At 42.4% G+C, this 12,754-nt stretch overlaps 1 protein-coding gene across 5 annotated transcripts in view; it reads left to right on the top strand.

Annotated features, from left to right (window-relative positions):
* SMPX (small muscle protein X-linked) overlaps positions 1-12,754 on the top strand; it is a 45,429-nt gene that overhangs the window by 2,689 nt on the left and 29,986 nt on the right. For all 5 annotated transcript variants that reach the window (XR_012764961.1, XM_009942223.2, XM_075429587.1 and 2 more), the window contains exons 2-3: positions 1,035-1,094; positions 10,151-10,240. Coding sequence is in view for 4 of the 5 variants with exons in the window: in XM_009942223.2 (XP_009940525.1) it covers positions 1,056-1,094; positions 10,151-10,240 (129 nt within the window). In the remaining variant the exon portion in view is untranslated. The remainder of the gene's footprint in view (positions 1-1,034; positions 1,095-10,150; positions 10,241-12,754) is intronic.

The raw sequence follows: 12,754 nt of genomic DNA, 5'->3' as shown, positions 1-12,754 counted from the left end.
TTTCTCAGTATATTTCTACTGTTCTCTCCTACGTCATTTATTACTTTTCTCAAAATTTTCCTTCTCGTCTCAGGCTAAATATAGTAGCAAAAATATGCTGTAGTTTGGCTGTGATCAGTGAGTTCTCTGGTGAACTGATTTCTGACCTTTTAGTATTACTATATTATTTTGTATTATAATATTTAAATAACCAGACTTCGATGAAGCTCAAGTCGAGTTAAAATCTTAATTCTCAGTGAAAGAACAAAAGGCTGAGATGATGTTTCAGTTAATCTGATACTGAAATTTCATGCTTGTTTTGGCTTTTTTTTTTTTCACCTTTACTGAATATTTTGACTTTGGTGTATATCCCTTCATTATTTTGTATTAATACTGTATCAGTCCGTATTTCTCTACCTGCATAAAATTATATGGAAAACTCTGTTGTTTTTTATGTTATTGCTAAAGATTAATCTATATAATTTAAAACTTTCAAGAAGGGCTACTTTGTGCCATAGCAATTGGCAAAGAAAACTTTACAGTTTGACCATCTTGATCATTTTCAGTCTATGGGCATTAAAAATTTGCAAGGATTTGCAAGTCAGAAAAAAGTTATGTCTGCATTTATCAAAGTTATGTAGCAAGTTATGTTTTATTTGAAAGAAGATTTAAACTGAGAGTTCTAAGAATTCCCACGTACATACTATGTCAGGGATAATCATACATTGTTTATCCTCAAGTGCTTCCCTTAATTCTTACTCATTTTACAATGCCATTAAGGTTTGAGTGATTCCTTATCTCTACTCATTATTGTTTTTAATGTGAAAGAGGTAGCTCCATTTGTGGCTATGAAAGATTAATTGGAGAAGCTCAGGTGTTCCGTCTCCTTCTGATATTCAGAAGGAATAACTAAGCAACTCTGAAAAGGAGATGGAAACAGGAGCTGGGCAGATGAAATGGATGCCTGTCAAGAGGCAGTACGGGTTAAATTCTAGCTTATCTCCCTTAGCTATCAGGATGTCAGAGCCTGTAACACTTTCCCATTTTGCTTCCAGGGATAAGCCTCTGTCTTAAAAATGTCAAAGCAGCCAGCGTCACATGTCAAAGCCATTCAGGTAAGAGACGGTATTTATGTTTCTAATATAATAATAAATCTCAACCTCCATTGCTTGGCAAACTGCATTTTGGCTTGGACAAAACACTACGGAAGTGCTTACTGGGGATTATTCTTTTAAAATGAAAAGCTTGGTAGAAATGAAAGCACTGAAAAAGCATGATCTGAAGAGAATCTTATGATCTGAAGAGAATCTTCTGATCTGAGCTGGTAAAAAACTGGGTCAGATAGGCTGGTTGATCACTTGCTTTCATGGTCTTTCTAGTATTAGGTTATGCCCATTGGTGGATCAGCTAAGCGAAACACAGTGCTACTTCTGCATAACTGATCAGCATTATGAGTAAAACTAATTCTTGAGACTATTAGATTTTCCAGAGTTAATATAATGCTGGAAGAATTATAGGCTAAAAAGATGACATAGATATTGTGAAGTTTTTGATGTCTGCATTCCTGTAGGAAAAACACCCCACATCTTCCAATATTTGTTGAAGAATCATTTTGTTTAAAAGCCAAAGGAAAATGAGAGAAATGTTGTCATTTAAAAAATTCTTGTATGTCACATACCTCCTCAAATGATATATGCTTGTGAGGATGAAACTGGTTTTTGCACACTTGTAAAAGAAACAGCTGGAGAATTATCCCAACATCATCATGAAGTAGCATCACGAAGAATGTATTTAGCTCATGCTATCACTGATTCTTCGGTCAAAAGGCTGAAATACCTCATGAACTGCAGAATTTTACAGAATTCTCATGCATTTTGTAAAATGCACTTGCAATCAAATTTTGCCAGAAGTTCAGGTTCCCTTGAAATTACGTAAGAAAAACAAAATGGAATTTCTAAAGTCTGATCTGTCCTCTGTTTCCTCAATATAATACTAACTCAATGGACTGGAGTATCAAGAAGATTAATTACCCGGTGGCTAGACAGCATACTGAAGTTGCAAGGCACTGTAAAAATGCTAATTCTCTTTATCATCATCAGCTCTACTGGAACAGACATGCAAACTACTGTACTCTAATTCAGTTGAAATTAGCAGAAGTTTGCCATTGATTTCACGGAGTTCAAATTTTCATCCCACTTTTACAGTGACTATGGAAATATTTGTATGATTAATGAAAACATGTAGATAATTTATAACTCAGAAGTATTTACATTTTGCATTTAAACTCCGTAGGCACACACAAACATTTTTAAGGAATTAATTTGGTTTACTTTTTCCTTAAAGAAGTATTTATAAGCTCCTTTTTGTTTTTAAGATGACTTTCCAACTTCTAAAAGTAAAAAGAATACTTCCTAGTTTGTCCATTTAAAAAGTCCATGAAGTTTAAGCAGTAAGTTTAATATTTTAAGAAACTTTAATTTTTGCAAATGTAATTTGAATCATGAAGAAAATTACGGCACAAACTTAATAAATCTGTTAAACATTGTGTCAAAGGTTGCTCCGGCAGGGAGACTTGCACTTGAATGGATGCCTATTACACTTTGAGCAGTCTAGGAACCATGACTCAAAATGTCACATTACTTTTATGTATTGTGATTCATATATTATGATCATTTGCTATTATATGCTATTATAGTAGGACCATCATCCCCTGGAGAATATACATCGTACTGCAGTGATGGAAATTTAATGAAGCTTTACTAACTAAAATATTTCATGATACTCTGTATCAGAAGTGGCTTCTTGCTGACGATGTGAGATGTATGCTGAAGTCTTCACTTGCCAACAGCCACTAAATACAAATGTGGGAGAGTTAAAGGCAGAAACTGATTCCTGAGAGTAGTTTGGAGCAATAGAAGACCAGAGTAGTTTGAGATGATAGAGGATCGAAGTAACGTTAATTCCTGGTAACATTCATTGCTGGTCCCCTCCTCTCTGTGTGTAAAACACTGTGTATAGCTCTGGCTGACAATCATTCTACCCACAAACACCGCTCTCGGCTTTCCTCAGAGGTAAGGGTGAGGGGTTTCCTGGTTGTTTTTTTTCTGAATTACATTCTGTTTTCTCTGTAGTTCTTTTTTTTTCTCTTTTTAAATCGAATACGTTTCTACTGAACTGGCTTTCCAGCTTATTCTTTTGTCCTTCTGGACAGCTAGGAATGGCTGTGATGCTGTGGAAAACTTACTCGTAACAGTCATCAACTCATGCAGGGCTGCTGGTAATTCAAGACCCAGCAGTTCCTGATCTGGATGTCCTGTCTCCAGTAAACAGAAATAAGAGCACAAACACATCTCTAAAAACCATTTTAGTTGAGTCAAACCAGCAATATATGTTGTATGTCATGCTTGCAGATATTTTTTCTTTGATCTCTTCAGGTAGGCCTTAGTCTAGTACATCAGTATGCATACCCACTGATTATTAAAACTGCAGTGACATCCAAAATACGGTAGGCACCTTCCAAAAACAAAGGAAGCTGCAAACCCAATAGTTTTATTAATTAGTATGATTAAAAATAATAAGGACGCCTAGAAAGTCTGTCCAAAGCAATTACAATTTAGGATTTCAGGAGTTTGGAACAAAGTATTTCCTGTTTAGCATTTCACTGGGTGGGCAGCAAGGGAGGAAAAGATCACTGAGACTCCTGTCTCTGTCCTAGCAAACAGGTGACAAGAGAATTATAGAATCATAGAATCATAGAATGATTTGGGTTGGAAGAGACCTTAAAGATCATCTGGTTCCAACCCCCCTGCCATGATCAGGGGCATCTTCCACTAGACCAGGTTGCCCAGAGCTCCATCCAACCTGGCGTTGAACACTTCCAGGGAGGGGACATCCACAACTTCTCCGGGCAACCTGTTCCAGTGCCTCACCACCCTCATGGTGAATAATTTCTTCCTAATATCTGATCTAAATCTGCCCTCTTATAGTTTAGAACCATTCCCCCTTGTCCTATCACTACACACCCTTGTGAAAAGTCCCTCTCCATCCTTCCTGTAGGCCCCTTTCAGGTACTGGAAGGCTGCTATAAGGTCACAGAATCACAGAATCACAGAATCACAGAATGGTAGGGGTTGGAAGGGACATCTGTGGGTCATCTAGTCCAACCCCCCTGCCGAAGCAGGGTCACCTACAGCAGGCTGCACAGGACCTTGTCCAGGTGGGTCTTGAATATCTCCAGAGAAGGAGACTCCACAACCTCCCTGGGCAGCCTGTTCCAGTGCTCCATCACCCTCAAAGGGAAGACATTCTTCCTCATGTTCAGATGGAACTTCCTCTGCTTCAGTTTGTGACTGTTGCCCCTTGTCCTGTCACCGGGCACCACTGCAAAGAGTCTGGCCCCATCCTCCTGACACCCACCCTTCAGATATTTATAAGCATTTGTTAGGTCCCCTCGCAGCCTTCTCTTCTTGAGGCTCAACAAGCCCAGCTCCCTCAGCCTTTCCTCACAGGAGAGATGGTCCAGTCCCCTCATCATCCTCGTAGCCCTCCACTGGACTCTTTCCAGTAGTTCCTCATCTTTCTTGAAGTGGGGAGCCCAGAACTGGACAGAGTACTCCAGATGGGGCCTCACAAGGGCAGAGTAGAGGGGGAGGAGAACCTCCCTCGACCTGCTGGCCACACTCCGCTTGGTGCATCCCAGGATCCCATTGGCTTTTTTGGTTGCCAGGGCACACTGCTGGCTCATGGTCAACCTGTCCTCCACTAGCACACCCAGGTCGCTCTCTGCAGAGCTGCTCTCCAGCAGGTCTGTCCCGAGCCTGTACTGATGCATGGGGTTGTTCGTCCCCAGGTGCAGGACCCTGCACCTGCCCTTGTTGAACCTCATCAAGTTCCTCTCTGCCCAACTCTCCAGCCTGTTCAGGTCTCGCTGAATGGCAGCACAGCCTTCTGGTGTATCCACCACTCTTCCCAGTTTAGTATCATCAGCAAACTTGCTGAGGGTGCACTCTAACTCTTCATCCAGGTCATTGATGAAGATGATGATGAAGTTGAACAAGACTGGGCCCAGTACTGACCCCTGGGGGACACCACTAGTTACAGGCCTCCAACTAGCCTTCTCTTCTCCAGGCTGAACAGCCCGAACTCTTTTAGCCTGTCCTCATAGAAGAGGTGTTCCAGCCCTCTGATCATCTTCGTGGCCCTCCTCTGGACCCACTCCAACACATCCATGTTCTTCTTATGTTGGGGGCTCCAGAGCTGGACGCAGGACTCCAGGTGGGGTCTCACGAGAGCAGAGTAAAGGGGCAGAATCAGCTCCCTCAACCTGCTGGCCATGCTTCTCTTGATGTAGCCCGGGATACGGTTGGCTTTCTGTGCTGCAAGTGCACATTGCTGGCTCATGTTGAGCTTCTCGTCCACCAGTACCCCCAAGTCCTTCTCCTCCAGGCTGCTCTCGAGCCACTCTCCGCCCAGCCTGTACTTGTGTTTGGGATTGCCCTGACCTACGTGCAGGACCTTGCCCTTGGCCTTGTTGAACTTCATGCGGTTCACTGAGGCCCACCTCTCCAGCCTGTCAAGGTCCCTCTGAATGGCATCCCTTCCCTCCAGCGTATCAACCACACCACACAGCTTGGCGTCGTTGGCAAACTTGCTGAGGATGCACTCAGTCCCACTGCCCATGTCGCTGACAAAGATACTAAACCGCACTGGCCCCAGTACCGACCCCTGAGGCACACCACTCACCACTGGTCTGCACCTGGACATTGAGCCGTTGACTGCAACTCTTTGAGTGTGTCCATCGAGCCAGTTCCTTATCCAACGAGTGATCCATCTGTCAAATCCATGTCCTTCCAATTTAGAGACAAGCACATCATGCGGGACAGTGTTGAATGCCTTGCACAAGTCCAGATAGATGATGTCAGTTGCCTGCCCTTTGTCCACCAATGCTTTAACCCCATCATAGAAGGATACCAAGTTGGTCACGCATGATTTGCACTTGGTGAAGCCATGTTGGCCGTCCCCAGTCACCTCCTTGTTGTCCATGTGCCTTAGCATGGTTTTGAGGAGGACCTAATCCATCATCTTGCCAGGCACAGAGGTGAGACTGACTGGCCTATAGTTCCCCAGGTCTTCCTTTTTTCCCTTTTTGAAAATGGGGGTGATGTTGCCCCTTCTCCAGTTGGTGGGGATCTCCCCAGACCGCCACGACCTCTCAAATATGATGGAGGGTGGTTTGGCAACTTCATCCGCCAGTTCCCTCAAGACCTGCTGATGCATCTCATCAGGCCCCATGGACTTGTGCACCTTCAGGTTCCTTAGGCAGTCTTGAACCTGGTCTTCTCCTACAGTGGGCGGTTCTTCATTCTCCCAGTCCCTGCCTTTGCCTTTTGCAACTTGGGTAGTGTGGCCCAAGAATCATACAATCATAGAAGGTTTCTAGGCATGGGGCCTCCACCACCTCTCTGGGCAACCCATTCCAGTGTTTCATCACCCTCACTGTAAAAAATTTCTTCCTTATATCCAATCTGAATCTACCCTCCCTTAGTTTAAGGCCATTACTCCTTGTCCTGTCACAACACACCTTGCTAAAAAGATTTCCCCCATCTTTGCTATAGGCCCCCTTCAGGTACTAAAAGTCTGCTAAAAGGTCTCCACGGAGCCATCTCTTCTCCAGGCTGAACAGGCCCAACTCTCTCAACCTTTCCTCATAGCAGAGGTGCTCCAGCCCTCTGATCATTTTTGTGGCACTCCTCTGGACCTGCTCCAACACATCCATGTCTTTCTCATGCTGAGGACTCCAGAGCTGGACGCAGGACTCCAGGTGGGGTCTCAGCAGAGCATAGTAGAGGGTCATAATCACCTCTCTCGACCTGCTGGCCGTGCATCTCTTGATGCAGCCCAGGATATGGCTGGCCTTCTGGGCTATGAGTGCACATTGTTGGCTCATGTCAAGCTTTTCATCCACCAGTACCCCCAAGTCCTTCTCGGCGGGGCTGCTCTCAATCCCTTCATTCCCCAGCCTGTATTGATACAGGGGGTTGCCCTGACCCACGTGCAGGACCTTGCACTTGGCCTTGTTGAACCTCATGAGGTTCACACAGGCTCACTTCTCGAGCTTGTCCAGGTCCCTCTGGATGGCATCCCGTCCTTTTGGTGTGTCAACTGCACTACTCAGCTTGGTGTCATCTGCAAACTTGCTGAGGGTGTGTGCGATCTTACTGTCTATGTCATTGATGAAGATATTAAACAGCACCAGTCCCAATGTGGACCTCTGAGGGACACCACTTGTCACTAGCATACATTTGGACATCGAGCCGTTGACCACAACCTTCTGGCTGCGACCTTCCAACCAATTCCTCCTCCACTCAACAGTCCACCCATCGAATCCGTATCTCCCCAATTTAGAGAGAAGGAGGTTGTGAGGGACTGTGTCGAAGGCCTTACAGAAGTTCAGGTAGATCAAATCCATAGCTCTTCCCTTGTCCACCAATCTAGTCACACCATCACAGAAAGCCACTATGTTGGTCAGGCAGGACTTGCCCTTGGTGAAGCCATGCTGGCTGTCTCAAATCACCTCCCTGTCCTCCATGTGCCTTAGCAGAGCTTCTAGGAGGATCTGTTCCATGATCTTCCCAGGCACAGAGGTGAGGCTGACAGGTCGGTAGTTCCCAGGGTCCTCCTTCCTACCTTGTTTTAAAAATGGGCACAACGTTTCCCTTCTTCCAGTCACCAGGCACTTCACCTGACTGCCATGACCTGTCAAAGAGTCCCAAAAGATATTTTAAAAACCAAACTGGAAATTCATGCTGATTGCAGCACAACACAGTACTTACAGAGCTACACTAGCATACAGAATTTTGTCTGCTGTTCACCCATTACATGGCTGCTCATCTGCAGGAGGGGCTTTACAGCTCAGGAGTCTGATACCTCTGGTCAGGAGCTGCTCAGAAATCAGTCATACTTTCATTTCATATCAGAAGTATTTTAATTTATAGTACATGTTATCAGATCCAGGCAGTGTTAAACGATGTCTTAAAGGCTGCTTGTGTTACCAAGTTAGTACTTCAAGTCTGCGTACATCTCGTCCAAACTCTGATATGAATGCACTCATTGCAGATGAAACAGCTCAAACCGCTTTCGTGTGACACAGATTACTGTGAAAATGCTGAAGCAGACCAAAGAACGGTTTATTTAATTTAATTAGCAGTCTGGCACTTAGTAGTTCATTTTTGTTTCCTGAAACATTTTTAGTCACAGTTGGTCTGTCAATCTCAGCAGGAAATGTGAGGGCTGGGTATCAGAGTTACCGTGTTGTGGTATGCCCTGGGTGGCTGCGGGAGGCTGGCTTCTGCTTTTACTGACTCCAAGGGGAAGGAATGCCTGAGTTCAGAATGAGCACCAACAGGAGAAAGAACTCTCAATGTTTCAGTTCTGTGAACTTGTATGACCACGCTAGCTGTAAAGTGCAGAGAAGTGTTTTATTCCAAAAAAATAAGATGCCTGCAGGTACCAGAGCCTGGCAGGGGAGATGCTTAAAATTAAAAATAGCAAAGCTGTTTTTTTCCACTCCTAAATGAAATAATGGGTTAAGTATTACGAGGCTGAAAATGCCCTGTCTCCTGGGAACTTAGGAAGTACAGATGAAAGGTTTCACGATACCTGAACTAATGCTTAGTGAAAAACCATTATGAAATGAAGACCCAGTGGTCTGTGAAGTACATGGCCCTTCAGACATTTGCCAGACCCACTGAAATGGCAGCATCATCTTGCATAAATAAAATAAAGGGAAACAGATAAATAGAATAAAGAGAAAGGTGCTCATTTCTTGGCAAATGGATTTTTAATTTGCTCGATGTTTGATTACAGCTGTCAGAACAGTTGTTGTTACTGAAAACAGTGGGTTGTTTTCCTGTGCTGACTCAACCTGGGCCATGATCTGCAAGACCACGATCTGAGCAGAAGGATGGGATTATTCATCTTCATTTAATGCAAATCAGTCAGATGGTAAACTACAGTAACACAGCTCGCTGTTGGAAGGCTCTCCGCTTCCGCTCCGTAACATTACCAATTCACCCCCTGGTTTTACCAGTGGGAGTCATGATATTTTGATGACATTTCCTAGGACCAGATTCTCTTCTGAGATCACGAGATAAGAATAAGTATAAGTTGTGCATTTAGTTGATCACGCCATTTGACTTTTAAAATAATCCAGGCTGGGGCACATTGGGAAATAGATACATTTTAGCTACTCTTTCCTAAGCAATGTTTCCTCCCGTTCTTTTCTCAAAAATCTTTACTTTCAAGGTATCCATTATAAGCTACATTTATGTTATAGCTACTGGCTTTCTGCCACAGATAACAAATCAGATCGATACAGTCATGTGGGTATCGTTCTGGAGGGAGTTTGCCAAAGCCGGGGGCTAGCGGTCTGTCCAGCATTGGAGCTGGCTCAGCCTGCTCCGACCCACGAGCCCCTGCTGCAGATGGGGCTGGGGCGGCCGGGCAAAACCCAGCAGGGGCTGGAGAGTCAGAAAGCCTTCCTGACTCTCCCCACATGTCCACTGTGCAAACGAGAGGCATATTTCTAGGACGAGGGCATTACATTTGCAGTTTGTAGCACCTGTGGGCAAATTTTGTCAGTAAAATCACGTTTTAAACACTCATGGCTGAAGTTAGCTCAAGGCGGGCTTTCCTTCCTGACTACCTGTGATTAAATGAGGTGAGAACTGGTGTTGCTGGGGAACGGAGGGTGGTCCAGGGGTTTGGGTGTCATTGTAGGATTTGGGTGATTTACACTTAAATGCTGATTCTGGCGCTTACTTTCTGTTTGACCTTGACCAAATGGAAGCAGACACAGATGCCTGAAGATGCTTTGGTGTCTAGTACTTATTCGTTTAAAGTCCAATGAAATCAGGGAGCATTAGACTAAAATGCCAAACTTCAAAAGCTTTCTAAGTAGCTTTGTTTTTTCACTTTCCATCTTTAAAATGGAGATGAAAGCACTTCTCTTTCCCACAGGAGTGATGTGATGATGCATACATTGAAGGCATAAGTGCTCAAAAACCATGATAATGTCTGTAAACTTGTCCCACCCTTTTTGAGTTTTGCCATTTACCAACTGTATGTTTATTTATCAGTCGCTATTATATGCGTCATAATTTCCTTCTCACAGGCTAATATTAACATCCCAATGGGAGCATTTCGACCTGGTGCAGGCCACCCTCATAAAAGAAAAGAGCTTACACCTGAAGAAGTGGAAGAGGTAAGAAAGAAAGGAGATTTTTATTTTCTTCCCAGGGGAATCCCTGCTGTTGATGGAAGAAAGCCTTTTAATCAGTCTTATAGCACTGCATGCTGATCTTAGGTACCACAGCTGAACAGGTACTGATCATTCATGGAGATAAATGGCCACCTACTAAATACTTCGTATATACATAGTTCTGGTTTAGATGCCAAGGCACCTACAGGAATTTAAACTGTTTCAAAGGTGCATAACTTTTCTTCAATAGCAGGATGATATCTGCTGCCAGGAAAGAGAACCAGGATTTCACCAGCAGTATTTATGTAGACAGGATTTGACAGGACACAGCAGGAAAAGTTATAGCAAGGCTTTGGAGGGATATGCTACCTGCTGCCCCACGGTGTGATTTATTGTTACAGCTTAACAATATTGGAACAGGTTTTCAAACCTGACACTTTTTGGAATATTTATCAACAAGGAAAAATTGAATGTGAAGACACTTGCAAATTAAAAACAGAAATTGTGAACCCATTTACCTGCATAGGGGTGAAAATGCACCATTTTAGATTGAGTTCTGTGTATTCCTGCTTGTATTATACTGGGAGTATTTAACACTGAACTGTGAATATAAAATCTAGTTTATACCTTAACCAACATTGATCACAAAGGTTAAGATTAAACACAGATATTGTATTTCTGGATTATATTAAAGCATTTTATGTACCATGAACTTTTATAATAAATAAGAACTAAAACCAGTGGTGGAGCAAAAGGTAGTGGTAGACGCTCCAAACAAGAAAAAAACACAAGTAAAGATGGGTGCTTATGGCTTCCTGGATATACAGTTGTCTGTCGCAGTCAGACAGATTATTTTCTGAATTTCAACATATTTGATATAAATAGTGCTCTGTTTACAGAGAACTTTCCTGAAGAAATCAAACTCAGGCTGACTTAACTCTTAAGAAGTTTTTAAAAAGCCAAAACCAAACATACAAAGTGACCTTGAACACATATTGTGGCTTTCTTCCCTGGAAAAAAATCAAAGTATATTCTCTCTGCAGTAATTAAACTGGTGAATGGATGCATGTTATTAAGCAGCAACTAATATAGCATGTGTGAATTCTGGTAGTATTTGAGAAATAAAATAAATTAATAGTGCTGATAATAAGATTTGGTTGGGTAGTTGAATATTACTTTGCATCTCAGTTATGTGAATATTGTATATGAGACAGACATTATGGAATGAAAGTTCTTGGCCCTGGTTTTATAGTCAATATGCAACCAAAGCAAAGGGAGTAAAGACTGCAGAAACAGAACTTGTAATATCAATAGAAGAAAAACGTTACCAGTGGACTTATCTTTGCAGCTTTCTCATCTTGTTAAGTTTTGCAATATGGCCCATGATACCTTAGATCAGCTTTAGACAAATACAACTTTTGCTAACAGTGCTTAGCATTTTTCACTATATTTTAAAACCTTGGCAAAGGAGATGAGTGAAACATGGGTCTTGCTCAAAGGGATGGTGGAGTCAGAAGGGAACACGTATTTTTGAAGGTCAGTGGAGCAGACATGTTAACATGCGAAACAAATGAGGGGTGGGAATTTCAGAAAATAATTCTTCTTCAGTCAGAGCATTTCCATGTAGGTATTTGTTAACTCTTGTCATATATCTAAATCACTCTTCAGACTTCCTTCAATAAAACTGAAGGCCAAGGTCTGATCTCAGCTGTGCATTGCACACACAGTGGGTGATATAGGGAGGGCTGCAGTCATAAATAGCGCACACCTGAGATTAGCAGGGAAAGCTATCGTCGATTTATGGGACACCAAGTCTCCAAAACATGGTCAAAGTTTGCACCGTTTGTACCATGAGAAGGAATGGTATTGTAGATGACTTTAAATAGTGTTTTTAACACAGTATGTGCTATCGGGGTTTGGGGGATGGTAGTTTTTAATGATTATTCAGGTTAGGTAACTGTGCAAGTAAACTGTCAAAGGAAACAACATAACCATGTGGCTTAAAGATCAGATAGGAAGAAAATGTCAGTTTTATAAAATTCCTTGTTTATTTGCTATTTGGCATTGCAAAAATTCTGCTTCCTCATTAGCATGTGGTCCATTAGTCAACTGAAAAAAAGAGGGGTTTACTGACCAATAATATTTGTCAGATAACTTTGTAATTTTAAAAATTAAGTCAAATATTAAGAATTGACTGTTCAAGGTCAAGACACCTTTCCAGAAAGGGTGACTAATTAATCCAAATACTGAATTAACTCCAAAAAGCCCATCCGAAGAGGACATTCACAAACTAATCAAAAAAGAAAAAATAATTTCATTGTGAAATTATTTGCAGTGAAATATTAATTCATCTCTAAACCTACATGATTCCCCCTCTATGCCAGCTTTATAAAATAACAGAACAGGCTGGATGAACCTTAAAATCCTTACTGGAAAACTACTCCTTCAAAACCTTGCTCAGCCTAGAATAGAAATTGTCTAAAATACATGCTCTACCCCACCTAGGAGCAATAGTAC

The sequence above is a fragment of the Opisthocomus hoazin genome, chromosome 1, assembly GCF_030867145.1.
Source record: "Opisthocomus hoazin isolate bOpiHoa1 chromosome 1, bOpiHoa1.hap1, whole genome shotgun sequence".
Lineage (NCBI taxonomy): Eukaryota > Metazoa > Chordata > Aves > Opisthocomiformes > Opisthocomidae > Opisthocomus > Opisthocomus hoazin.
Note: the sequence above shows the minus strand (reverse complement) of the source record. Positions and strands in the feature narration are given on the sequence as shown.